This window comes from Salvelinus fontinalis, chromosome 6 (assembly GCF_029448725.1).
Source record: "Salvelinus fontinalis isolate EN_2023a chromosome 6, ASM2944872v1, whole genome shotgun sequence".
NCBI classification, from domain to species: domain Eukaryota; kingdom Metazoa; phylum Chordata; class Actinopteri; order Salmoniformes; family Salmonidae; genus Salvelinus; species Salvelinus fontinalis.
Genome location: NC_074670.1, coordinates 6,030,730 through 6,056,914, shown reverse-complemented (window position 1 = coordinate 6,056,914; position 26,185 = coordinate 6,030,730). Strand labels below are relative to the sequence as shown.

General features: G+C 42.5%; 1 protein-coding gene across 1 annotated transcript; it reads right to left on the bottom strand.

Annotated features, from left to right (window-relative positions):
- Positions 1-14,149: 14,149 nt before the first annotated feature.
- Positions 14,150-25,948, bottom strand: LOC129856759 (macrophage mannose receptor 1-like). Its single transcript, XM_055924480.1, has 3 exons — positions 25,882-25,948; positions 25,338-25,598; positions 14,150-14,538 (listed from the first exon to the last, which is right to left on the bottom strand). Exons 1-3 carry the CDS (start codon positions 25,946-25,948, stop codon positions 14,150-14,152), a joined length of 717 nt encoding a protein of 238 aa, XP_055780455.1.
- Between the last annotated feature and the right edge of the window lie 237 nt (positions 25,949-26,185).

Below are 26,185 nucleotides of genomic sequence, written 5' to 3'. Positions count from 1 at the left end.
TAGATTGCAGTTCTGCCCCCTTTAGTAGTTCTGTCTTGATGAACAATTTTGTAATTGGGGATGGAAATTTCAGAATTTTTGGTGGCCTTCCTAAGCCAGGATTCAGACACGGCTAGGACATCAGGGTTGGCGGAGTGTGCTAAAGCAGTGAATAAAGCAAACTTAGAGAGGAGGCTTCTGATCTTTCTATGACATAGACTGACCAGGTGAATCCAGGTGAAAGCTATGATCCCTTATTGATGTCACCTGTTAAATACACTTAAATCAGTCTAGATGAAGGGTGGGAGACAGGTTAAAGAAAGATTTTTAAGCGTTGAGACAATTGAGACATGGATTGTGTATGTGTGCCATTCAGAGGGTAAGTGCCTTTGAACGGGGTATGGTAGTAGGTGCCAGGCACACTAGTTTGAGTGTGTCAAGAACTGCAACGCTACTGTGTTTTTCACACTCAAAACTATCACGTGTGTATCAAGAATGCTCTGTGGACGTTCCTCCCAGGAATCCAACTGCAGTTATGTCTTTGGTTAGGAAAGTGCATTCAAGCTCTCTCTCCTCAAATAAACTCAGACTCCATTTCACAACTTAATTTATACTAAACACTATGGGCTGGTATCACAGAGACAGAACTAAAAACATTATCAATGGATATTTGATAGGACTAGGACGAGGCTTAATATGTGTCTTGGAAAGCCCCTGTATGCTTAATTATGTAAAGCTGCAAATGTTAGTTGATATAGATTCTTACATTTGAATCATAGACACCTTCACATAATGTCACGGCATTCAAGAGAAGAAGATGAGGACCAAGGTGCAGCGTGGTGCATGTTCATTTTTTATTTAATAACAACCGAACACTAAACACGAAAATGACAAAAAGAATAACCGAAACAGTTCTGCCTGGTACAGATACGAAACAAAAAACAACTACCCACAAACACTGGTTGGAACAGGCTACCTAAGTATAGCTCCCAATCAGAGACAACGATAGACAGCTGCATCTGATTGGGAACCACACCAGGCCAAACACATAGAAACACAACATAGAAAAAATAACATAGACTGCCCACCCTAGTCACACCCTGGCCTAACCAAAATAGAGAATAAAAAGCCTCTATAGCCAGGGCGTGACACATAAATTATTCCATATTCACCATAACAAACAAATCGGTAGCCATTGTTATAATTACAGAATCTTAATGCACCATCAATATTGACAACTACTCCATCTCCACCAAGATACATCTTACCTATTGTCACAAGCCGGCTCATAGCCTGTGACAAAAATGAGGGGACGCAAACAGGTATAGGCCAATTTAAAAGTGTTCTTTATTCTACAACAAACCATTAACTTAAACTAAGAAAAAGGAATGAGGTGTGGAAGTATCATAATGTAAGGTGTATGTAAAGTGCATGGATGCGTGAATATGTGTGTGTGAACATGACTGAATGAAAACTAGGCAAAACGACAAAGGAACAAACAAATCATGAGCATACCTGGAGGAGCAGAGAGAGAGAGAGAAGTGATTAGTGACAGCTTTAATACCCTGAGCCCAGGTGGCTCCAATCACTAACGACCCTCCTCTGCCTGCAGGAGGAACCGCCCCCTGCACTGCAGAGGAGGAGCCGTGACACCCCCCTCCTTAAAATGAGGGTCCCACCCTCAACCCAACTTCCTCCAACATATTCAAAATAATTCAAATTTCCCAAAAAACCAAAAAATAAAAATACCAATCCCGGCTCCTAGCAGTAGCCCCGTGTCCCCCAGCTGACTGTCCGCCCCTCAAACTCAGCAGCCCTGGTACCTGGGGAGCAATTTAAGAGAAAAGAGGCGCAGACAGCCCGTAGGGTCAGCAGAGAAAAGGTACAAGCTAGGTTAAAGGAGCACGGGACAGAGCATCAGCAATGATATTATGGTGATGGAGTGTCAGAAAACAAAACAGGGTAGTTTCTAATAAGAGCTACCAATTCATCACGTTTCTCAGAGTCTAAATGGTCTACCAAAACCCCAAGGTTTTGCGAAGTCTGGGAGTTTTTCAACCGACCTTGTAAGACCTCATCCGAAACTTTAACTTCCTCCTCTTCTCCCCCCTCCACCAAATTAAAGCCATAAGATGCAGTGACTGGAGCAGCAGTTAACGCTGACCTCACCGCTGGAGTGCCTTCAACTGTGCTTAGATCACGGGAGTGATAAGATTTTAACAAGTTCACATGGCATAATTTAGAGGACTTCCTATGACTAGGGGTTTCAATAAGATAGTTCAAATCTGACACTTTACGCAACACAGTGAAAGGACCACAGTATTTTGCCTGAAAAGGTGAACTTACAAGAGGCAGAAGAGCAAGTACACGATCACCGGGACTAAACTCACGCAGCTCAGCCTGTCCGTCATATTTCAGTTTCATTTTCCGTTGAGAACATTTTAGTTTCTCTTTCGCTAGTTCACCAGCCCTATACAACTTCAACCTAAAACCATTTACATAGTCAATAAGATTCCGAGGTGGTTCCTCAGGCAAACAACCATCCTGCAACACTGCTAAAGGTCCACACACCTTATGACCAAACACTAAGTCATTTGGGCTAAACCCTGTGCTTTCCTGCACTACTTCACGAGCAGCTAGTAACAGCCAAGGTAACCCCTCCTCCCAATCTGCAGACAGTTCTGTACAGTATGCACGAAGCAAAGATTTTAATGTTTGATGAAAACGTTCCAAAGCTCCCTGGCTCTGGGCATGGAACGCAGTAGACTTGTTGTGTTTGATTTTAAGCTGTTTGAGAACCTGAGCAAATAAATGGGAGGTAAAGTTAGACCCCCTGATCTGACTGGATGGTTTTTGGAATCCCAAATGTTGAAATAAATTGAGTTAACGCTTTAACTACTGATTTTGAAGTTATGGTACGCAAGGAAAAAGCTGCCGGATATCTGGTTGCTTGACACATAACAGTTAATAAGTAGCTATGACCTGACTTGGACCTTGGTAATGGCCCAACACAATCGATAATAAGATGCTCAAAAGGTTGCCCTACGGCTGGTATTGGATACAACGGTGCAGGCTTTACAACCTGATTTGGCTTGCTTGTGCGCTGACACGTATCACAAGTTTTAATAAACTGAGCTACATCCCGCTTTAAACGTGGCCAGAAAAAATAACGAAGTATGCGATCATAAGTTTTACGAACACCCATATGACCTGCCACATCACCATGTGAAGTTTGCAACACTTTCTTTCGCAAACTAGTAGGTACAACTATTTGAAAGACTGGTTCTCCTAAACCCTGATCATAGTGTGGAACCCATTTCCTGACCAACAGCCCATCAAGAAGAAAATAACACTGAGCACTATTCCTCACCACTGAATCAGGAACCACTTTATCAAACAGATCAGCTAAAGTAGTATCGGCCTTTTGCTCAGCCATCAATGAATCTCTAGAACTAGTCAACTGTTCTGTCTGGAGTTTGACTGGCAACTCAAGACTTTCTGGCTTACTCTCAATCTCCTTAGGAGAGGCTGCGCGGGTAACCGCACAGACTGGAAATATCTCAGGAGACACACAATTTTGATCCGGAGATTCCCTTGCAGGTGACACTGAAGGTTGCTTCTTACAGATGTTTAGTTTGCCATCTGCCCACACCTTACTACCTGCCAAGTCATTCCCCAAAATCATGTGGACTCCCTCTACTGGCAACTGGGGTCTAACCCCAACATCTACATCACCCTCTACTAGACCACATTTTAGGGTAACTTCATGTAAAGGACAAGAGAATGGAACTAAACCCATACCACTACACAACGGCCAGTATCAGACTCTTTAGAGAACGGCAAAACAGATTCCAGAATAAAAGAATCTAAAGCTCCAGTGTCTCTTAGGATCTTGATTTTAACATTATGGTTGCCATCTACCAGGGACACTACACCATCTGAAATAAAGGCTGAAAAATCACAACGGAAAGACTGAGAATCAAACTCAACTAGTGGCTGAAACAGCTCACCCTGGTGGTCAGAGGCTGTAACAGGACTTGCCATCACAGCAGGTTTAACTTGACCTGACTGTTTTGATTTAAGCAGAGGACAATTTTTCTTCCAATGTCCTTCAACTAAACAGTAGCGACAGGTATTAGCATTAACCGGTGCTTTAAGTCCTCCAGACCCAAACGTCTGCTGAGGCCTTTGGAAAGAAGCCCCCAAAAAAGGTGACCTACTATTCCTAGGAGTAAAGTTATTTTCATGGTACATGTCACTGTTTGACTCAAAATGGCTTTTATGTGTTAGCCTGTACTCATCTGCAAGGATTGCTGCATCACTTGGAGACTTAACTTTACGTTCATTCATGTATGTAGCAACCTGGTCAGAAACTGAATTTTTTAACTGTTCTAACACAATCAAATTAGACAGACCCTCAAAAGTACTAACTTCAGAAGCTGTACACCAACGATTAAATGCAGAAGTCAAATCACAAACAAACTCAGAATAGGTTTGTGAATCTAACTTTTTCCTGTAACGAAAACGTTGATGATATGCCTCTGGCACAAGCTCGTAGACCTTCAGAACTGCTGATTTAACTTTAGCATAAACTTTACTGTCAGCTACACTCAGTGCTGCAAAAGCCTCACGTGCTTTACCTGTAAGTACACATTGCAACAACAGTCATGTCCAAATCTGACCAAGCTCTAGCTTCCGCAATACGCTCAAATAGAGTAAAGTATGTGTCTGGATCTGACTCATCAAATTTAGGCAACAAACGAAGATTCTGTGAAACATCAAACTGTGGTAGTCTTTCCGGTCTATTAGCATTTCTCAATCGCTCTATCTCTAATTGCATTTGCAACAGTTCCCTCTGCTGCTCAAAAGTTAATGAAGGGCTAGACTGAAAACTTGCACCCTCACTACTAGCAGACTGACCGCCAAAAACACCCATTTCCCTAAGACCCTGCTTTAAGCTAGTTTTAACAGTCTCTTTAATTTTTTTATCAACAATCTCAATCTGATAATGTTCAGCAATTTCAATTAACTGCTCCTTAGTACACAACTCTAAGGCTACCTCTGAAGGAGCTTGAACAAAACTACACAAAATGGAAGACATTTTCCTCAACCAATACAACTATTACAAATGCTCAAAAAAACACAACTCACCTGCTGTCAATCTGGGTTCAAGGACAGGAGCCACACCCCACTATCCTCCAAAACTACTAACTAACTGGCCCTGGTCTTCGTGCAGTCACATGTGGTGGGGTTTTATGCACACAAAACCAGTGGAGTGGAAAAGACAACCAGAAACTGGCGGCCCTCCCATAACCACGGAGGTGCTCCCGAGCCGATGTAGGGGAAAAGGGAAAGGGATGCTCTACCCACGTTCACTGCCACCTAAAACAAAAACACCACAAGCCTCCTATGGACACTTGCTGATATGCCTGAACAGGAGAGGACTCCCACCTGAACAAAACCCAGAAAAACAGAGTGAATTGCTTAGCTACCAAGCTAACTGAACCAAAAGAACACATGGCTCTCAATGCTCTCTTCAACAAAATTGGCCCAACCAAAACATACCCTCAAACAAAAAAATTTGGCAAACTAAACTAAACTAACCCAAGTTAACTACAATCCCGGACGAGTCCCCACTTGTCACAAGCCGGCTCATAGCCTGTGACAAAAATGAGGGGACGCAAACAACAGGTATAGGCCAATTTAAAAGTGTTCTTTATTCTACAACAAACCATTAACTTAAACTAAGAAAAAGGAATGAGGTGTGGAAGTATCATAATGTAAGGTGTATGTAAAGTGCATGGATGCGTGAATATGTGTGTGTGAACATGACTGAATGAAAACTAGGCAAACCGACAAAGGAACAAACAAATCATGAGCATACCTGGAGGAGCAGAGAGAGAGAGAGAGAAGTGATTAGTGACAGCTTTAATACCCTGAGCCCAGGTGGCTCCAATCACTAACGACCCTCCTCTGCCTGCAGGAGGAACCGCCCCCTGCACTGCAGAGGAGGAGCCGTGACACTATACACCTAACACTCCCTTACTGTCAAACGTTCTACCAAATGTATTCCCATTCCAAGTTCCAGTCCCCTCATTCCGCACTCCTCGGTCCATCCTCAACTTTTGGTCTTTCAGTCTGTCTTTTCCATGTCCGCCTCTCCCTCTCTCCCTCTATCCATCTCATTTCATGAAGCACTGTGGTTAACTAAGAGATTGGGCCTCAAATCTATTTTATTACAATTAACTGAGGGGGAAGAGAGAGAGAGTGAGAGCGAGAGCACGCGAGAGAGCGAGAGCACGCGAGAGAGCGAGAGAGAGAGCGTGAGAGAGAGAGAGAGAGAGAGAGAGGGAGAGAGGGAGAGAGAGAGAGAGAGAGAGAGAGAGAGAGCGAGAGGGAGAGAGAGAGAGAGCGAGAGGGAGAGGGAGAGGGAGCGAGAGGGAGAGAGAGAGAGAGAGAGAGAGCGTGAGAGAGAGCGAGAGCAAGCGAGAGAGAGAGAGCGTGAGAGAGAGAGAGCGAGAGGGAGAGGGAGAGAGAGAGAGAGAGCGTGAGAGAGAGCGAGAGCAAGCGAGAGAGAGAGAGCGTGAGAGAGAGAGAGCGAGAGGGAGAGGGAGAGAGAGAGGGAGAGGGAGAGAGAGAGGTGCACATGGCAGTTGGAGAGATCTAACAATCTTCATAACAATCTTCATAAAATATTGTTTGCTGGTAATCTGGTAATAATATTACGCAGAAATAAAGATGTATGTCAATGAATACTTTGTTAATGCTAATGCATTGCATTTCAGTTTGTTAACACAATAGTGTGTAGGGCAGGCCAACATGCGTTTGGTGTACAGTGTTTATAAAAAAGTATAACACTATGTTTTAAATTAGCCATAGTTTGACAGAATTGCAAAGAGCTTCTGGGTCTAAGATAAGGTATGCAAAGGCATTCTCCATAGAGAGACACATTGAATATAGCATTACTCTTTAGGAGCTTGGTTAATGTTTGATACAACAGACTTGGGCTCAGAGCGTTCATGACGGCAAAATTAGTTTCCCTTATATTCAACATTTGTCCTCAGTGATACAGTCCGAGCCTATGTTTGTATCATGTTGTCCTACTTTTTTTAATGGTCATTTTGTGCTATTAGGTTGGTATGGGAATAGGCCAAATGAGGTCACATTGCACTGATCCCAATGCATTTGAATTATGTCATACATGCTATTTCCCCCCAATAATCTGTAGAGGTTGAGGGAGGAGGAGTGACCATGGGTCACCATGGAGAGGTGCTCACAAAAGGGTGTCATGGGAACGGCTCCAGGGGTCAGGAGTGAGGGTAACAGGGTCAGAGGTCACAGCCAGCTGGACAGCACATAAGAGGAGACGAGGGTGAGAAAAGTGGGAGGAGGGCTAACCCAGGGGCCAGGTGGTAGGACGTAAAGGGACATTAACATTGAACTGCTGGGAGGGCATGGAGGCCCACTGACCAATCCATTTTCATCGACAGCCTGCAACGCTGTGACAAACTCGGGTCTAATAGTCCATAGTAATTGACAAGTGAATAGCAATTCTCAGAGTTATGGTGGAAAAAGTAGCAATCAAGAGGTAGGTGGATTTTGAGCCATGCAGATATTTCTATGGGGATAAGGGATGAAATGATGTTTTCTTTTTGGAATTGTATTATATGACATATTGGTAACACTTTACTTGTCTCCAGGAGTCAGAACACGGTATGACACGGTCATAATCATGTCATAATATGGTCATAACACTGTCATTGCCCATATGTTTACATATGTTGTGACATACACTATATCTACAAAAGTATGTGGACACCTCTTCAAATTAGTGGATTCGGCTATTTCAGCCACACTCGAGCACACAGCCATGGAATCTCCATAGACAAATATTTGCAGTAGAATGGCCTTACTGAAGATCTCAGTGACTTTCAACGTGGCACAGTCATAGGATGCCACCTTTCCAACAACTCAGTTCATCACATTTCTGCCCTGCAAGAGCTGCCCCGGCCAACTGTAAGTGCTGTTATTGTGAAATGGAAACATCTAGGAGCAACAACGGCTCAGCCACGAAGTGGTAGGCCACACAAGCTCACAGAAGGGGACCCCCGAGTGCTGAAGCACACAGTGCGTAAAAATTGTTGGGTCCTCAGTTGCAACACTCACTACCAAGTTCTAAACTGCTTCTGGAATAAATGTCAGCACAATAACTGTTCATCGGAAGCTTCATGAAATGGGTTTCCATGGCCGAGCAGCCGCACACAAGCCTAAGATCACCATGCACAATTCCAAGCGTCGGCTGGAGTGGTGGAAAGCTCGCCGCCATTGGACTCTGGAGCAGTGGAAACGCGTTCTCTGGAGGGTAGTCCGACCATCTGGCAGTCCGACGGCCGAATCTGGGTTTGGCGGATGCCAGGTGAACGCTACCTGCCCGAATGCATAGTGCCAACTGTAAAGTTTGGTGGAGGAGGAATAATGGTCTGAGGCTGTTTTTCATGGTTCGGGCTAGAATCCTTAGTTCCAGTGAATGGAAATCTTAATGCTACGGCATGCAATGACATTCTAGAAGATTCTGTACTTCCAACTTTGTGGCAACAGTTTTGGGAAGGCTCTTTCCTGTTTCAGCATGACAATGCCCCCATGCACAAAGCGATGTCCATACAGAAAAGGTTTGTCACGATCGGTGTGGAAGAACTTAACTGGCCTGCACAGAGCCCTAACCTCTACCCCACTGAACACCTTTGGGATGAATTGGAACGCAGTCTGCGAGCCAGGCCTAATCGCCCAACATCAGTGCCCGACCTCAGTTCTTGTGGCTGAATGGGAGCAAGTCCCCGCAGCAATGTTCCAACATCTAGTGGAAAGCCTTCCCAGAAGAGTAGAGGCTGTTATAGCAGCAAAGAGGGGACCAACTTCATATTAATGCCCATGATTTTGGAATGAGATGTTCGACGAGCATGAGTCCACACATGGTCATGTAATGTATATTGTGTTATTTTATGGCTGGTTATGACACAATTTATTAACATTTGTTTTTTCCTTCTTTCATTTGAAAGTTTGTTTCTTAAATCCTTTTTTGTTTTTGCGTCTTTTACTTTCTGTTCTGTACACCACCTTCAAACAGTTGAAAAGACTATATTTGTGGTTCTGGAAAACATATTTCACAGCAGTTTAGATGGTACAATGATTCTCTACACTATACTTACTTGTTAAATCACATAAACCGAAATTAGGCAAACTATTAGAATTTTAGCAACCAGGAAATGGAGGAGCGATTTCTACACAGTGCATCTTTAAAGGACTTGTAGAAAATACACTTTATGACACTATCGTGAAGCATTATGACCATCCTATGTCACTTTACTTGGACACATGAACATTCACTTTATGACACTGTCATGAAGCATTATGACCATCCTATGTCACTTTACTTCGACACATGAAAATTCACTTTATGACACTGTCATGAAGCATTATGACCGTTGAATGTCACTTCACTTGGACTAAGAAAATACACTTTATGACACTGTCATGAACCATTATGACCGTTGTATGTCACTTTACTTGGACTAAGAAAATACACGTAATGACACTGTCAAGAAACATTCTAACTATCAGAATCATGTAAACTAGATAGGCCTATCACGTATATGGCCTTATGTCAGTTATAAGTCAAAAAGAGGGAGTCTTGTCCTGCTCCTGATTTCATCCCAGTCATCAGCAACAGAACATTGGGGCAGGTGCACGTCTGACATCAATAACGTGCCTGTTAATTGAATATGGTCAATTTCAGAAAACGTTATGAAACATAAAAATACTGTTCTCAAGTAAAATAACACAATATATGTCACAACAGGTCTAAATATATGTGTCATGACAGTGTTATGACCATATTATGACAGGTTATGATAAGTTGTCAGCTGTTATGACATAGTGTCACGTTCTGACCTTAGTTCTTTTGTTATTTCTTTGTTTTAGTATGGTCAGGGCTAAAGTTGGGTGGGTTATCTGTGTTCGTTTTTCTATGTTGGTTTTTGCGTTTGGCCTGGTATGATTCTCAAGCAGAGGCAGGTGTCGTTAGTTGTCTCTGATTGAGAATCATACTTAGGTAGCCTTTTTCCACCTGTGTTTCGTGGGTGTTTATTTTCTGTGTCTGTGTGTTCCACACGGAACTGTTTCGGTTGGTTATTTCACATGTTGTTTATTGTTTTGTTTCAGTGTTCGATTGTTTTAATAAAGAGCATGAACACGTACCACGCTGCGCATTGGTCCTCCGATCCTTACTACTCCTCCTCGTCTGAGGAGGAGGAAGACAGCCGTTACACATATTATGACATAGTTACGACTGTGTCATAACGTGTTATGACGCTAGGTGTCAAGTAAAGTGTTACCATTATATTAAATAAACCATTATATTAATTATATTATATTAATTATATTAAACGTGTTTATATTAATTAAACGTGTATCTGGATGCTTCAGGAAACTGTTTTCTAAAAGTCAAGTCAATATAGAATCTGAGATATATAAAGTATGAGAATTGCTATGGTCAGCGTTAGGGTTCGGTTTAGGTTTAGAATAAGGGTTAGAGTGAGGGCTAGTGCTAGGGTTAGGGTTAGGGTTACATTTCGGATTAGGATAAGGGTTAGAGTGAGGGCTAGGGTTAGGGTTACATTTCGGATTAGGATAAGGGTTAAGGTAAGGGTCGGAGCTAGGGTTAATAGATAGTTGAAATGTAACTAATAGTCTGTAGAGCATCTGCAGATGGATTAGCCCAAAAAAGTGTTCCCGGAGGTTGTCAAATGGCTCGATTCGATCCGTATAGCGGAAAGTCAGAGCTATAGCTTGATTTAAATTTAAAGGCAATGTTCCGGCGTTAGTGGAGACTGCATTCAGTCAAAACGCTGCATTTAAATTCCCTTTACATTTCAATAGCGCTGAAGTTGGGTGATATAGATTTAATCGAGCCCTAAAGCTTGGGGCGGCAGGTAGCCTGGTGGTTAGAGCATTGGGCCAGTAACCGAAAGGTTGCTGGATTGAATCTCTGAGCTGACAAGGTAAAAATCTGTTGTTCTGCCCCTGAACAAGGCAGTTAATCCACTGTTCCCCGGTAGGCCGTCATAGTAAATAAGAATTTATTCTTAACGGACTTGCCTAGTTAAATGAAGGTTAAAAAAAATAAAGTCGTTCAATCACAGAGCTGTTCTCAGGAAAAAGTACACCGCTGATTATATCAGATAATAAAAGAAGGCTCATTTTGATAAAAATGTAATACCCTCAGTAAGGAATTATGGAAATTAAGGAGATCTTTTAGTCTAGTGATAACTCTGATTGGGAGAACTCTGATTGGGAGAACAGGGAGAACAATCATATTTATTGAGATTAAAACATTTTCAGACAAGAATGTGTATCACACATACAATGAAAATGTTTAATATTGTCACGGCCATCAAAGGGAGTGGACCAAAGCGCAGCGTGGTAAGCGTAAATTTTCTTTTTATTATAAAATGTCACCAACAAAACAAGAAACAAATAAACAACCGTGAAGCTTACAGGGCTAAGTGCCACTAACAAAGTTAACTTCCCACACAGAAAGGAGGGAAAAGGGCTACCTAAGTATGGTTCCCAATCAGAGACAACGATAGACAGCTGTCCCTGATTGAGAACCATACCCGGCCAAAACAAAGAAATACAAAAACATAGAAAATAGAACATAGAATGCCCACAGAAATCACACCCTGACCAAACCCAAAATAGAGACATAAAAAGCTCTCTAAGGTCAGGGCGTGACAAATATACAGTCTACTGCTGTGTCAATGTAGCAGTTGTTTAATATACAATCTACTGCTGTGTCAATGTAGCATTTGTGGCAGACAGTGCAGCAGCAAGCATGTCATGCAAACTCTTATTCCTAAAATGGACTGCCAAGCAAGAACTCAACAATAAAAAACATACAATCAAATCGCCTGAACAAAAACAAGATTCAGTTGAAACTTAAATAGAGTTGGTGAAATCAGCATCATCTGATAGAGTTGTCATGGTATATACAGGCTGCTGGAGATGGATCCTTCTGATAGAGTTGTCATGGTATATACAGGCTGCTGGAGATGGATCCTTCTGATAGAGTTGTCATGGTATATACAGGCTGCTGGAGATGGATCCTTCTGATAGAGTTGTCATGGTATATACAGGCTGCTGGAGATGGATCCTTCTGATAGAGTTGTCATGGTATATACAGGCTGCTGGCGATGGATCCTTCTGATAGAGTTGTCATGGTATATACAGGCTGCTGGAGATGGATCCTTCTGATAGAGTTGTCATGGTATATACAGGCTGCTGGCGATGGATCCTTCTGATAGAGTTGTCATGGTATATACAGGCTGCTGGCGATGGATCCTTCTGATAGAGTTGTCATGGTATATACAGGCTGCTGGAGATGGATCCTTCTGATAGAGTTGTCATGGTATATACAGGCTGCTGGAGATGGATCCTTCTGATAGAGTTGTCATGGTATATACAGGCTGCTGGCGATGGATCCTTCTGATAGAGTTGTCATGGTATATACAGGCTGCTGGCGATGGATCCTTCTGATAGAGTTGTCATGGTATATACAGGCTGCTGGAGATGGATCCTTCTGATAGAGTTGTCATGGTATATACAGGCTGCTGGAGATGGATCCTTCTGATAGAGTTGTCATGGTATATACAGGCTGCTGGTGATGGATCCATCTGATAGAGCCAGTTTTAGTGTGTCAAGAACTGCAACGCAACTGGGTTTTTTACGTGTTACGAATGGCAATTCGTAAAACATGTAACGAATTGCAAATCATACAATATGTTACGAAGTTGGCTAGGTGGCTAATGCTAAGCTAGGGGTTGCTAGACGTTTGTGTTATACACCCACCTATCCACCCTACTTTTGTTTTTGCCTTAAGTCATCTTCTGTCTTAAGTAACCATAACAAATGTAACATATTTTAATTTACGTGTCCCGGATTTACATTTACTATGTGGTTTATCATGGTTTACCATGGTAACCAATCAAAATCACATAACAAATGCTTAGGCTGCCATGACATGTTAGCATTTTTTACATACTTACACTACCGCTCAAAAGTTTGGGGTCACTTAGAAATGTTCTTGTTTTTGAAAGAAAAGCTGGAAACGGCAGATTTTTTGTGGAATATCTACATAGGCGTACAGAGCCCCATTATCAGCAACCATCACTCCTGTGTTCCAATGGCACGTTGTGTTCGCTAATCCAAGTTTATAATTTTAAAAGGCAAATTGATCATTAGAAAACTATTTTGCAATTATGTTAGCACATCTGAAAACGGTTGTTCTGATTAAAGAAGCAATAAAACTGGCCTTCTTTAGACTAGTTGAGTATCTGGGGCATCAGTATTTGTGGGTTCGATTACAGAAACAAAGAACTTTCTTCTGAATCTCATCAGTCTATTCTTGTTCTGAGAAATTAAGGCTATTCAGGTGAGAAATTGCCAAGAAACTGAAGATCTCATACAATGCTGTGTACTCCCTTCACAGAACAGCGCAAACTGGCTCTAACCAGAATAAAAAGAGGAGTGGGAGGCCCCGGTGCACAACTGAGCAAGAGGACAAGTACATTAGAGTGTCTAGTTTGAGAAACAGACGCCTCACAAGTCCTCAACTGGCAGCTTCATTAAATAGTACCCGCAAAACACCAGTCTCAACGTCAACAGTGAAGAGGCGACTCTGGGATGCTGGCCTTCTAGGCAGAATTGTAAAGAAAAAGCCATATCTCAGACTGGCCAATAAAAATAACAAATTTAAATGTGCAAAAGAACACAGACACTGGAGAGAGGAACTCTGCCTAGAAGGCTGGCATCCCAGAGTCGCCTCTTAGCTAACACAACGTGCCATTGGAACACAGGAGTGATGGTTGCTGATAATGGGCCTCTGTACGCCTATGTAGATATTCCATAAAAAATCTTCCATTTCCAGCTACAATAGTCATTTACAACATTAACAATGTCTACACTATATTTCTGATCAACTTGATGTTATTTTAATGGACAAAAATTTGCTTTCTTTCAAAAACAAGGACATTTCTAAGTGACCCCAAACTTTTGAACGGTAGTGTACATTTTTCACGTTGCACAAGAAACATACATAATACAAAAGTCGGCCGAATCAGGGATGTATCAACCCCTCACCACTGTCCCCAGAACATTTGTAGCAGATGAAGTTGAGCCTCTGGTTCTCCTCCAGACTAACCCATTGCTGCCTCCCGGTGGTCTCTACAGCCCCTGCAATCCCACAGTCCTGCTGGCTGTCTGAGCCGTGCCCGGGGGCCCAGTTCTGGTAGCAGCCTGCATCAGACCTGATCCAGAACCAGAAGTGGAATGAACAGGTGAAGCGCAGGCCGACCCAGACGTGGGATGAGGTGGCGTTGGCAGCCCTCTCTGTCACCCAGTACTGAAGCAGCTCTGTAGTGATGGAGACCAGGTCAACGTGGTGCTCTCTGCAGTAGCTCAGGGCCTCGTTCCACGTCATGTTCTCACGGATCAATATCAGGTTGTCTGAGAGAAATAAAGATAGTAAAGATAGATAACATGGAGCCCATTCAACAAAATGTAGATTTGTATGCATTTAGACCTCTGCTCTGTAATATAACATCTTTGAAACAACATAAAACCACTGCCAAACAAAAAAGAGACGGTTAGGCTTTCAACATGTCAAAAATGGTGATATAATGATGAAAGTTACCTGGACTTACACCTTGACTGTTTTCATTTGGCATAACAGTGGAGATACCGACAGGCTCTGCAGTACTGTATGGAGCAGTCTCAACCACTGTGGTTATATGTAGGGCAGAAGTATGTTCAGTAGTCGCTTGTGTAATGCTGTGTTGCATTTCTGTGTCTGCAGGCTCAGTTGTTGATTGATGTGTTACATTCTCAGTAGTAAGGTGTTTAGTAGTCGCCTCCTCAGTTGAAACATGCACTGTGGTATTGAACGTAGTTGGTGAAGACGTTGAGGAAATGTTTTGGACATTAGCAGTAGAAGCACTTGTAGGTGAGAAATCAGTAGTCACTTTCTCTGTAGTTGAGTGTTCAGTAGTTAACATTTCAGTTGAAGCATGTTCTGTTGTAGTTGGTGCTGACGATGAGAAAATGCTTTGAAAATGTACAGTAGGTGCTCTTTCTGTATTTAGGTGTTTAGTAGTTAACTTTTCAGTTGAAACATGTTCTGTGGAAATTAATATAGTAGGTATAGACGATGAGGGACTGTTTTGGATAGGGACAGTAGTCAGTGGGTCAGAGGTTAGGTGTTCAGTAGTTAACTGTTCAGTTGAAGCATGTTCTGTGGTATTGAATGTAGTTGGTACTGGTGTTGAGGGACTGTTGTGGATAGGGACAGTAGTCAGTGGGTCAGAGGTTAGGTGTTCAGTAGTTAACTGTTTAGTTGAAGCATGTTCTGTGGTATTGAATGTAGTTGGTACTGGTGTTGAGGGACTGTTGTGGATAGGGACAGTAGAAGCACTTGTAGTTAAGTAATCAGTAGTCACTTTCTCTCTAGTTGAGTATCCAGTAGTTAACATTTCAATTGAAGCATGTTCTGTGGTAGTTGGTGCTGACGATGAGATAATGCTTTGAACAGGTACAGTAGTTTCATGTTCTGTAGTTACTTGTTTAGTAGTTAACTGTTCAGTTGAAACATGCACTGTGGTATTGGATGTAGTTGGTTTTTGAACAGGTACAGTAGTCAGTGGGTCAGAGGTTAGGTGTTCAATAGAAACACTCACTGTGGTATTGAACGTAGTTGGTACTGGTGTTGAGGGGGTGTTTCCAACAGGTACAGTTGTTGCAGGTAAGTAAGCAGTAGTGGCTTGGTTAGAGGTTGAGCGTTCAGGAGTTGCCTCTTCAGTTGAAACATTCACTGTGGTATTGGATGTAGTTGGTTTTTGAACAGGTACAGTAGTCAGTGGGTCAGAGGTTAGGTGTTCAGTAGTTAACTGTTCAGTAGAAACATGCACTGTGGTATTGAATGTAGTTGGTACTGGTGTTGAGGGACTGTTTTGGATAGGGACAGTAGTCAGTGGGTCAGAGGTTAGGTGTTCAGTAGAAACATGCACTGTGGTATTGGATGTAGTTGGTTTTTGAACAGGTACAGTAGTCAGTGGGTCAGAGGTTAGGTGTTCAGTAGTTAACTGTTTAGTTGAAACTTGGTCTGTGGTGTTGAACGTAGTTGGTACTGGTGTTGAGAGACTGTTTTGGATAGGGACAGTAGTCAGTGGGTCAGAGGTTAGGTGTTCAGTAGTTAACTGTTCAGTAGAAACATGCACTGTGGTATTGAACGTAGTTGGTACTGGTGTTGAGGGGGTGTTTTGAACAGGTACAGTAGTCACTGGGTCAGAGGTTAGGTGTTCAGTAGAAACACTCACTGTGGTATTGAACGTAGTTGGTACTGGTGTTGAGGGGGTGTTTCCAACAGGTACAGTAGTCAGTGGCTCAGATGTTAGGAGTCTGGTAGACAGCTGTCCAGTTGAAACATGTTCTGTGGTATTGAATGTAGTTGGTACTGGTGTTGAGGGACTGTTTTGAATAGGGACAGTAGTCAGTGGGTCAGAGGTTAGGTGTTCAGTAGTTAACTGTTTAGTTGAAGCATGTTCTGTGGTATTGGATGTAGTTGGTACTGGTGTTGAGGGACTGTTTTGAACAGGTACAGTAGTCAGTGGGTCAGAGGTTAGGTGTTCAGTAGTTAACTGTTTAGTTGAAGCATGTTCTGTGGTATTGAATGTAGTTGGTACTGGTGTTGAGGGACTGTTGTGGATAGGGACAGTAGTCAGTGGGTCAGAGGTTAGGTGTTCAGTAGAAACATGCACTGTGGTATTGGATGTAGTTGGTTTTTGAACAGGTACAGTAGTCAGTGGGTCAGAGGTTAGGTGTTCAGTAGTTAACTGTTTAGTTGAAACTTGGTCTGTGGTGTTGAACGTAGTTGGTACTGGTGTTGAGAGACTGTTTTGGATAGGGACAGTAGTCAGTGGGTCAGAGGTTAGGTGTTCAGTAGTTAACTGTTCAGTAGAAACATGCACTGTGGTATTGAACGTAGTTGGTACTGGTGTTGAGGGGGTGTTTTGAACAGGTACAGTAGTCACTGGGTCAGAGGTTAGGTGTTCAGTAGAAACACTCACTGTGGTATTGAACGTAGTTGGTACTGGTGTTGAGGGGGTGTTTCCAACAGGTACAGTAGTCAGTGGCTCAGATGTTAGGAGTCTGGTAGACAGCTGTCCAGTTGAAACATGTTCTGTGGTATTGAATGTAGTTGGTACTGGTGTTGAGGGACTGTTTTGAATAGGGACAGTAGTCAGTGGGTCAGAGGTTAGGTGTTCAGTAGTTAACTGTTTAGTTGAAGCATGTTCTGTGGTATTGGATGTAGTTGGTACTGGTGTTGAGGGACTGTTTTGAACAGGTACAGTAGTCAGTGGGTCAGAGGTTAGGTGTTCAGTAGTTAACTGTTTAGTTGAAGCATGTTCTGTGGTATTGAATGTAGTTGGTACTGGTGTTGAGGGACTGTTGTGGATAGGGACAGTAGAAGCACTTGTAGTTAAGTAATCAGTAGTCACTTTCTCTGTAGTTGAGTATCCAGTAGTTAACATTTCAATTGAAGCATGTTCTGTGGTAGTTGGTGCTGACGATGAGATAATGCTTTGAACAGGTACAGTAGTTTCATGTTCTGTAGTTACTTGTTTAGTAGTTAACTGTTCAGTAGAAACATGCACTGTGGTATTGGATGTAGTTGGTTTTTGAACAGGTACAGTAGTCAGTGGGTCAGAGGTTAGGTGTTCAGTAGTTAACTGTTCAGTAGAAACATGCACTGTGGTATTGAACGTAGTTGGTACTGGTGTTGAGGGAGTGTTTCGAACAGGTACAGTTGTTGCAGGTAAGTAAGCAGTAGTGGCTTGGTTAGAGGTTGAGCGTTCAGGAGTTGCCTCTTCAGTAGAAACATGCACTGTGGTATTGGATGTAGTTGGTTTTTGAACAGGTACAGTAGTCAGTGGGTCAGAGGTTAGGTGTTTAGTAATTAACTGTTCAGTTGAAACATGTTCTGTGGTACTGAACGTAGTTGGTACTGGTGTTGAGGGAGTGTTTCCAACAGGTATAGTAGTCAGTGGCTCAGATGTTAGGAGTCTGGTAGACAGCTGTCCAGTAGAAACATGTTCTGTGGTATTGGATGTAGTTGGTACTGGTGTTGAGGGAATGTTTTGAACAGGTGCAGTAGTCGCTGGGTCAGAGGTTAGGTGTTCAGTAGTTAACTGTTCAGTAGAAACACTCACTGTGGTATTGAACGTAGTTGGTACTGGTGTTGAGGGGGTGTTTCCAACAGGTACAGTAGTTGCAGGTAAGTAAGCAGTAGTGGCTTGGTTAGAGGTTGAGCGTTCAGGAGTTGCCTCTTCAGTAGAAACATGCACTGTGGTATTGGATGTAGTTGGTTTTTGAACAGGTACAGTAGTCAGTGGGTCAGAGGTTAGGTGTTTAGTAATTAACTGTTCAGTTGAAACATGTTCTGTGGTATTGAATGTAGTTGGTACTGGTGTTGAGGGACTGTTTTGAATAGGGACAGTAGTCAGTGGGTCAGAGGTTAGGTGTTCAGTAGTTAACTGTTTAGTTGAAACATGTTCTGTGGTATTGAATGTAGTTGGTACTGGTGTTGAGGGACTGTTTTGAACAGGTGCAGTAGTCGCTGGGTCAGAGGTTAGGTGTTCAGTAGTTAACTGTTCAGTAGAAACACTCACTGTGGTATTGAACGTAGTTGGTACTGGTGTTGAGGGGGTGTTTCCAACAGGTACAGTAGTTGCAGGTAAGTAAGCAGTAGTGGCTTGGTTAGAGGTTGAGCGTTCAGGAGTTGCCTCTTCAGTAGAAACATGCACTGTGGTATTGGATGTAGTTGGTTTTTGAACAGGTACAGTAGTCAGTGGGTCAGAGGTTAGGTGTTTAGTAATTAACTGTTCAGTTGAAACATGTTCTGTGGTATTGAATGTAGTTGGTACTGGTGTTGAGGGACTGTTTTGAACAGGTACAGTAGTCAGTGGGTCAGAGGTTAGGTGTTCAATAGAAACACTCACTGTGGTATTGAACGTAGTTGGTACTGGTGTTGAGGGGGTGTTTCCAACAGGTACAGTTGTTGCAGGTAAGTAAGCAGTAGTGGCTTGGTTAGAGGTTGAGCGTTCAGGAGTTGCCTCTTCAGTTGAAACATTCACTGTGGTATTGGATGTAGTTGGTTTTTGAACAGGTACAGTAGTCAGTGGGTCAGAGGTTAGGTGTTCAGTAGTTAACTGTTCAGTAGAAACATGCACTGTGGTATTGAATGTAGTTGGTACTGGTGTTGAGGGACTGTTTTGGATAGGGACAGTAGTCAGTGGGTCAGAGGTTAGGTGTTCAGTAGAAACATGCACTGTGGTATTGGATGTAGTTGGTTTTTGAACAGGTACAGTAGTCAGTGGGTCAGAGGTTAGGTGTTCAGTAGTTAACTGTTTAGTTGAAACTTGGTCTGTGGTGTTGAACGTAGTTGGTACTGGTGTTGAGAGACTGTTTTGGATAGGGACAGTAGTCAGTGGGTCAGAGGTTAGGTGTTCAGTAGTTAACTGTTCAGTAGAAACATGCACTGTGGTATTGAACGTAGTTGGTACTGGTGTTGAGGGGGTGTTTTGAACAGGTACAGTAGTCACTGGGTCAGAGGTTAGGTGTTCAGTAGAAACACTCACTGTGGTATTGAACGTAGTTGGTACTGGTGTTGAGGGGGTGTTTCCAACAGGTACAGTAGTCAGTGGCTCAGATGTTAGGAGTCTGGTAGACAGCTGTCCAGTTGAAACATGTTCTGTGGTATTGAATGTAGTTGGTACTGGTGTTGAGGGACTGTTTTGAATAGGGACAGTAGTCAGTGGGTCAGAGGTTAGGTGTTCAGTAGTTAACTGTTTAGTTGAAGCATGTTCTGTGGTATTGGATGTAGTTGGTACTGGTGTTGAGGGACTGTTTTGAACAGGTACAGTAGTCAGTGGGTCAGAGGTTAGGTGTTCAGTAGTTAACTGTTTAGTTGAAGCATGTTCTGTGGTATTGAATGTAGTTGGTACTGGTGTTGAGGGACTGTTGTGGATAGGGACAGTAGAAGCACTTGTAGTTAAGTAATCAGTAGTCACTTTCTCTCTAGTTGAGTATCCAGTAGTTAACATTTCAGTTGAAGCATGTTCTGTGGTATTGAATGTAGTTGGTACTGGTGTTGAGGGACTGTTGTGGATAGGGACAGTAGAAGCACTTGTAGTTAAGTAATCAGTAGTCACTTTCTCTCTAGTTGAGTGTTCAGTAGTTAACATTTCAGTTGAAGCATGTTCTGTGGTAGTTGGTGCTGACGATGAGATAATGCTTTGAACAGGTACAGTAGTTTCATGTTCTGTAGTTACTTGTTTAGTAGTTAACTGTTCAGTAGAAACATGCACTGTGGTATTGGATGTAGTTGGTTTTTGAACAGGTACAGTAGTCAGTGGGTCAGAGGTTAGGTGTTCAGTAGTTAACTGTTCAGTAGAAACACTCACTGTGGTATTGAACGTAGTTGGTACTGGTGTTGAGGGGGTGTTTCCAACAGGTACAGTAGTTGCAGGTAAGTAAGCAGTAGTGGCTTGGTTAGCGGTTGAGCGTTCAGGAGTTGCCTCTTCAGTAGAAACATGCACTGTGGTACTGAACGTAGTTGGTACTGGTGTTGAGGGGGTGTTTTGAACAGGTACAGTAGTCAGTGGCTCAGATGTTAGGAGTCTGGTAGCCAGCTGTCCAGTAGAAACATGTTCTGTGGTATTGGATGTAGTTGGTACTGGTGTTGAGGGACTGTTTTGAATAGGGACAGTAGTCAGTGGGTCAGAGGTTAGGTGTTCAGTAGTTAACTGTTTAGTTGAAGCATGTTCTGTGGTATTGAATGTAGTTGGTACTGGTGTTGAGGGACTGTTGTGGATAGGGACAGTAGAAGCACTTGTAGTTAAGTAATCAGTAGTCACTTTCTCTGTAGTTGAGTGTTCAGTAGTTAACATTTCAGTTGAAGCATGTTCTGTGGTATTGAATGTAGTTGGCACTGGTGTTGAGGGACTGTTTTGAATAGGGACAGTAGTCAGTGGGTCAGAGGTTAGGTGTTCAGTAGTTAACTGTTTAGTTGAAGCATGTTCTGTGGTATTGAATGTAGTTGGTACTGGTGTTGAGGGACTGTTGTGGATAGGGACAGTAGAAGCACTTGTAGTTAAGTAATCAGTAGTCACTTTCTCTCTAGTTGAGTATCCAGTAGTTAACATTTCAATTGAAGCATGTTCTGTGGTAGTTGGTGCTGACGATGAGATAATGCTTTGAACAGGTACAGTAGTTTCATGTTCTGTAGTTACTTGTTTAGTAGTTAACTGTTCAGTAGAAACATGCACTGTGGTATTGGATGTAGTTGGTTTTTGAACAGGTACAGTAGTCAGTGGGTCAGAGGTTAGGTGTTCAGTAGTTAACTGTTCAGTAGAAACATGCACTGTGGTATTGAACGTAGTTGGTACTGGTGTTGAGAGAGTGTTTCGAACAGGTACAGTTGTTGCAGGTAAGTAAGCAGTAGTGGCTTGGTTAGAGGTTGAGCGTTCAGGAGTTGCCTCTTCAGTAGAAACATGCACTGTGGTATTGGATGTAGTTGGTTTTTGAACAGGTACAGTAGTCAGTGGGTCAGAGGTTAGGTGTTTAGTAATTAACTGTTCAGTTGAAACATGTTCTGTGGTACTGAACGTAGTTGGTACTGGTGTTGAGGGAGTGTTTCCAACAGGTATAGTAGTCAGTGGCTCAGATGTTAGGAGTCTGGTAGACAGCTGTCCAGTAGAAACATGTTCTGTGGTATTGGATGTAGTTGGTACTGGTGTTGAGGGAATGTTTTGAACAGGTGCAGTAGTCGCTGGGTCAGAGGTTAGGTGTTCAGTAGTTAACTGTTCAGTAGAAACACTCACTGTGGTATTGAACGTAGTTGGTACTGGTGTTGAGGGGGTGTTTCCAACAGGTACAGTAGTTGCAGGTAAGTAAGCAGTAGTGGCTTGGTTAGAGGTTGAGCGTTCAGGAGTTGCCTCTTCAGTAGAAACATGCACTGTGGTATTGGATGTAGTTGGTTTTTGAACAGGTACAGTAGTCAGTGGGTCAGAGGTTAGGTGTTTAGTAATTAACTGTTCAGTTGAAACATGTTCTGTGGTATTGAATGTAGTTGGTACTGGTGTTGAGGGACTGTTTTGAATAGGGACAGTAGTCAGTGGGTCAGAGGTTAGGTGTTCAGTAGTTAACTGTTTAGTTGAAACATGTTCTGTGGTATTGAATGTAGTTGGTACTGGTGTTGAGGGACTGTTTTGAACAGGTGCAGTAGTCGCTGGGTCAGAGGTTAGGTGTTCAGTAGTTAACTGTTCAGTAGAAACACTCACTGTGGTATTGAACGTAGTTGGTACTGGTGTTGAGGGGGTGTTTCCAACAGGTACATTAGTTGCAGGTAAGTAAGCAGTAGTGGCTTGGTTAGAGGTTGAGCGTTCAGGAGTTGCCTCTTCAGTAGAAACATGCACTGTGGTATTGGATGTAGTTGGTTTTTGAACAGGTACAGTAGTCAGTGGGTCAGAGGTTAGGTGTTTAGTAATTAACTGTTCAGTTGAAACATGTTCTGTGGTATTGAATGTAGTTGGTACTGGTGTTGAGGGACTGTTTTGAATAGGGACAGTAGTCAGTGGGTCAGAGGTTAGGTGTTCAGTAGTTAACTGTTTAGTTGAAACATGTTCTGTGGTATTGAATGTAGTTGGTACTGGTGTTGAGGGACTGTTTTGAACAGGTACAGTAGTCAGTGGGTCAGAGGTTAGGTGTTCAGTAGTTAACTGTTTAGTTGAAGCATGTTCTGTGGTATTGGATGTAGTTGGTACTGGTGTTGAGGGACTGTTTTGAACAGGTACAGTAGTCAGTGGGTCAGAGGTTAGGTGTTCAGTAGTTAACTGTTTAGTTGAAGCATGTTCTGTGGTATTGAATGTAGTTGGTACTGGTGTTGAGGGACTGTTGTGGATAGGGACAGTAGAAGCACTTGTAGTTAAGTAATCAGTAGTCACTTTCTCTCTAGTTGAGTATCCAGTAGTTAACATTTCAGTTGAAGCATGTTCTGTGGTAGTTGGTGCTGACGATGAGATAATGCTTTGAACAGGTACAGTAGTTTCATGTTCTGTAGTTACTTGTTTAGTAGTTAACTGTTCAGTTGAAGCATGTTCTGTGGTATTGAATGTAGTTGGTACTGGTGTTGAGGGACTGTTGTGGATAGGGACAGTAGAAGCACTTGTAGTTAAGTAATCAGTAGTCACTTTCTCTCTAGTTGAGTATCCAGTAGTTAACATTTCAGTTGAAGCATGTTCTGTGGTAGTTGGTGCTGACGATGAGATAATGCTTTGAACAGGTACAGTAGTTTCATGTTCTGTAGTTACTTGTTTAGTAGTTAACTGTTCAGTAGAAACATGCACTGTGGTATTGGATGTAGTTGGTTTTTGAACAGGTACAGTAGTCAGTGGGTCAGAGGTTAGGTGTTCAGTAGTTAACTGTTCAGTAGAAACATGCACTGTGGTATTGAACGTAGTTGGTACTGGTGTTGAGGGAGTGTTTCGAACAGGTACAGTTGTTGCAGGTAAGTAAGCAGTAGTGGCTTGGTTAGCGGTTGAGTGTTCAGGAGTTGCCTCTTCAGTAGAAACATGCACTGTGGTACTGAACGTAGTTGGTACTGGTGTTGAGGGAGTGTTTCCAACAGGTACAGTTGTCAGTGGCTCAGATGTTAGGAGTCTGGTAGACAGCTGTCCAGTTGAAACATTCACTGTGGTATTGGATGTAGTTGGTTTTTGAACAGGTGCAGTAGTTGCTGGGTCAGAGGTTAGGTGTTCAGTAGTTAACTGTTTAGTTGAAACATGTTCTGTGGTATTGGATGTAGTTGGTACTGGTGTTGAGGGACTGTTTTGCACAGGTACAGAGGTCAGTGGGTCAGAGGTTAGGTGTTCAGTAGTTAACTGTTTAGTTGAAACATGTTCTGTGGTATTGAATGTAGTTGGTACTGGTGTTGAGGGACTGTTTTGGATAGGGACAGTAGTCAGTGGGTCAGAGGTTAGGTGTTCAGTAGTTAACTGTTCAGTTGAAACATGTTCTGTTGTTTTGAATATAGTTCGTACAGGTGTAGAAGGAGTGTTTTGAACAGGTTCAGTAATTGCTTGATCAGAGGTTAGGTGTTCAGTAGAAACACTCACCATGGTATTGAATGTAGTTGGTTTTTGAACAGGTACAGTAGTCACTGGGTCAGAGGTTAGGTGTTCAGTAGTTAACTGTTCAGTTGAAGCATGTTCTTTGGAAATTAATGTAGTTGGTACTGGTGTTGAGGTCCTGTTTCGAACAGGTTCAGTAATTGCTTGATCAGATGTTAGGTGTTCAGTAGAAACACTCACTGTGGTATTGAACGTAGTTGGTACTGGTGTTGAGGGACTGTTTCCAACAGGTACAGTAGTCAGTGGGTCAGATGTTAGGAGTCTGGTAGACAGCTGTCCAGTTGAAACATGTTCTGTGGTATTGAATGTAGTTGGTACTGGTGTTGAGGGACTGTTTAGAACAGGTAAGCCTACAGTAGTTGCTTGGTCATTGGTTGGTAAAAGATCTGAAAGAATATGTTGGATCTGCACAAAATGGGTAGGTGTTAGCTTAGGTGTTACTTCATCTGTAGTTGACTGTTCAGCAGTGGCAAGCACAGTAGCTGTGGGAGGAGTTGTTTGTGGCACAGTATGTGTGGTTGTAGGTGGCATCTGGGTAGTTGGTCGCTTCATTTCTGTAAGGAATATATACAAATCAATTAGAAACAAGGGTCAAATGTATTTCATTCATAACAAACACATTAAATCATGTTTCCATACTGCTTTACTCATCTCATATGTATATACTGTATTCTATTCTACTGTATTTTAGTCTATGCCACTCTGACATGGCTCATCCTAATATTTCTATATTCCTTAATTCCATTCTTTTACTTTTAGGTTTGTGTGTATTGTGTGTGTTATGAATTGTTAGATATTACTGTACTGTTGGAGCTAGAAACACAAGCATTTCGCTACACCTGCAATAACGTCTGCATGTGACCAATACAATTTGATTTGATTTGATTTGGTATCTTAATTGTTTTCTCTGTTTCTATTAGTTTTCTTAAAAGTTGCTACCGGTCAAAATTTGAATCCCACCTAACAAAAATGTACCAAACTCACCACCATGGCAGACAAACCACCAACTGATGTTGCACCACTGGTCATTCCACTTGTTATCGTTGAGTATAACAGAAGTACAGTTCTGGTCCCCTCTGAAGTTGTTAGGCTGATTGGTCTTCCAGAAGCGGTATGAGGAGTTGCTTCCATCTGACCACTTCCATGGGTCTTTAAAGAGACCAATCCACATGCTCTGGGACAGTGACATGTTCTGGACGTGATGGTTTTCCTCTCTGGACCGTATGCTGGCCAGGTCTGTGTACGTACCCCGGCAGTGGTCTTGAGCCTCTCTCCAAGTCTTGCTGTCATCAATGAAGATGTGACTGTTACTAGCGTTTTTCCCTGTCAGAGGATAGAAAATACACATAACATTTGCATGGAACATTGGAGATATAGCGGGGTGCAGGTTTGAGCATTGCCACACAAAATATCATTATGCTCACGCAATCACCCAATTGATTATACCCAAGTCATGTTTAACGGTTGAAATTGCAGTAAGCAAGCTTTAAAACAGGCAAAAAATGTCTGACTGCCCATCCAGACATATCATCCTAGAATCGGCCCTGGTTTGTATCTGATATGGGGTTGAAATTGCTATAAATAGAATAGACTTAGAATTACTCACCATCAAAGCAAACAAAAGCTCTTTTAATTTGGCAGTTATCCTCAAACCACTGTCCGTTTGGATCCATTGCAGCACAGCTATCTTGAGTATTGTTTTGCTTCGGCTCTGCTGCCCTCCAGTTGAAAAACTCAATCTTTCTCTGATCTGGCAATGACCAGTGCCACTCAAATTCATCTCCAAACTCCAGTCCTATCCAGACACTGGCTGTCCAATTCGGTACCAATTGTACAAGTCTATCCAGATCCCCTGAGTTGTAGATGGTTGCCAAGTCAGTGTACATGTCTCTACAGTAAGTCTGGGCTTG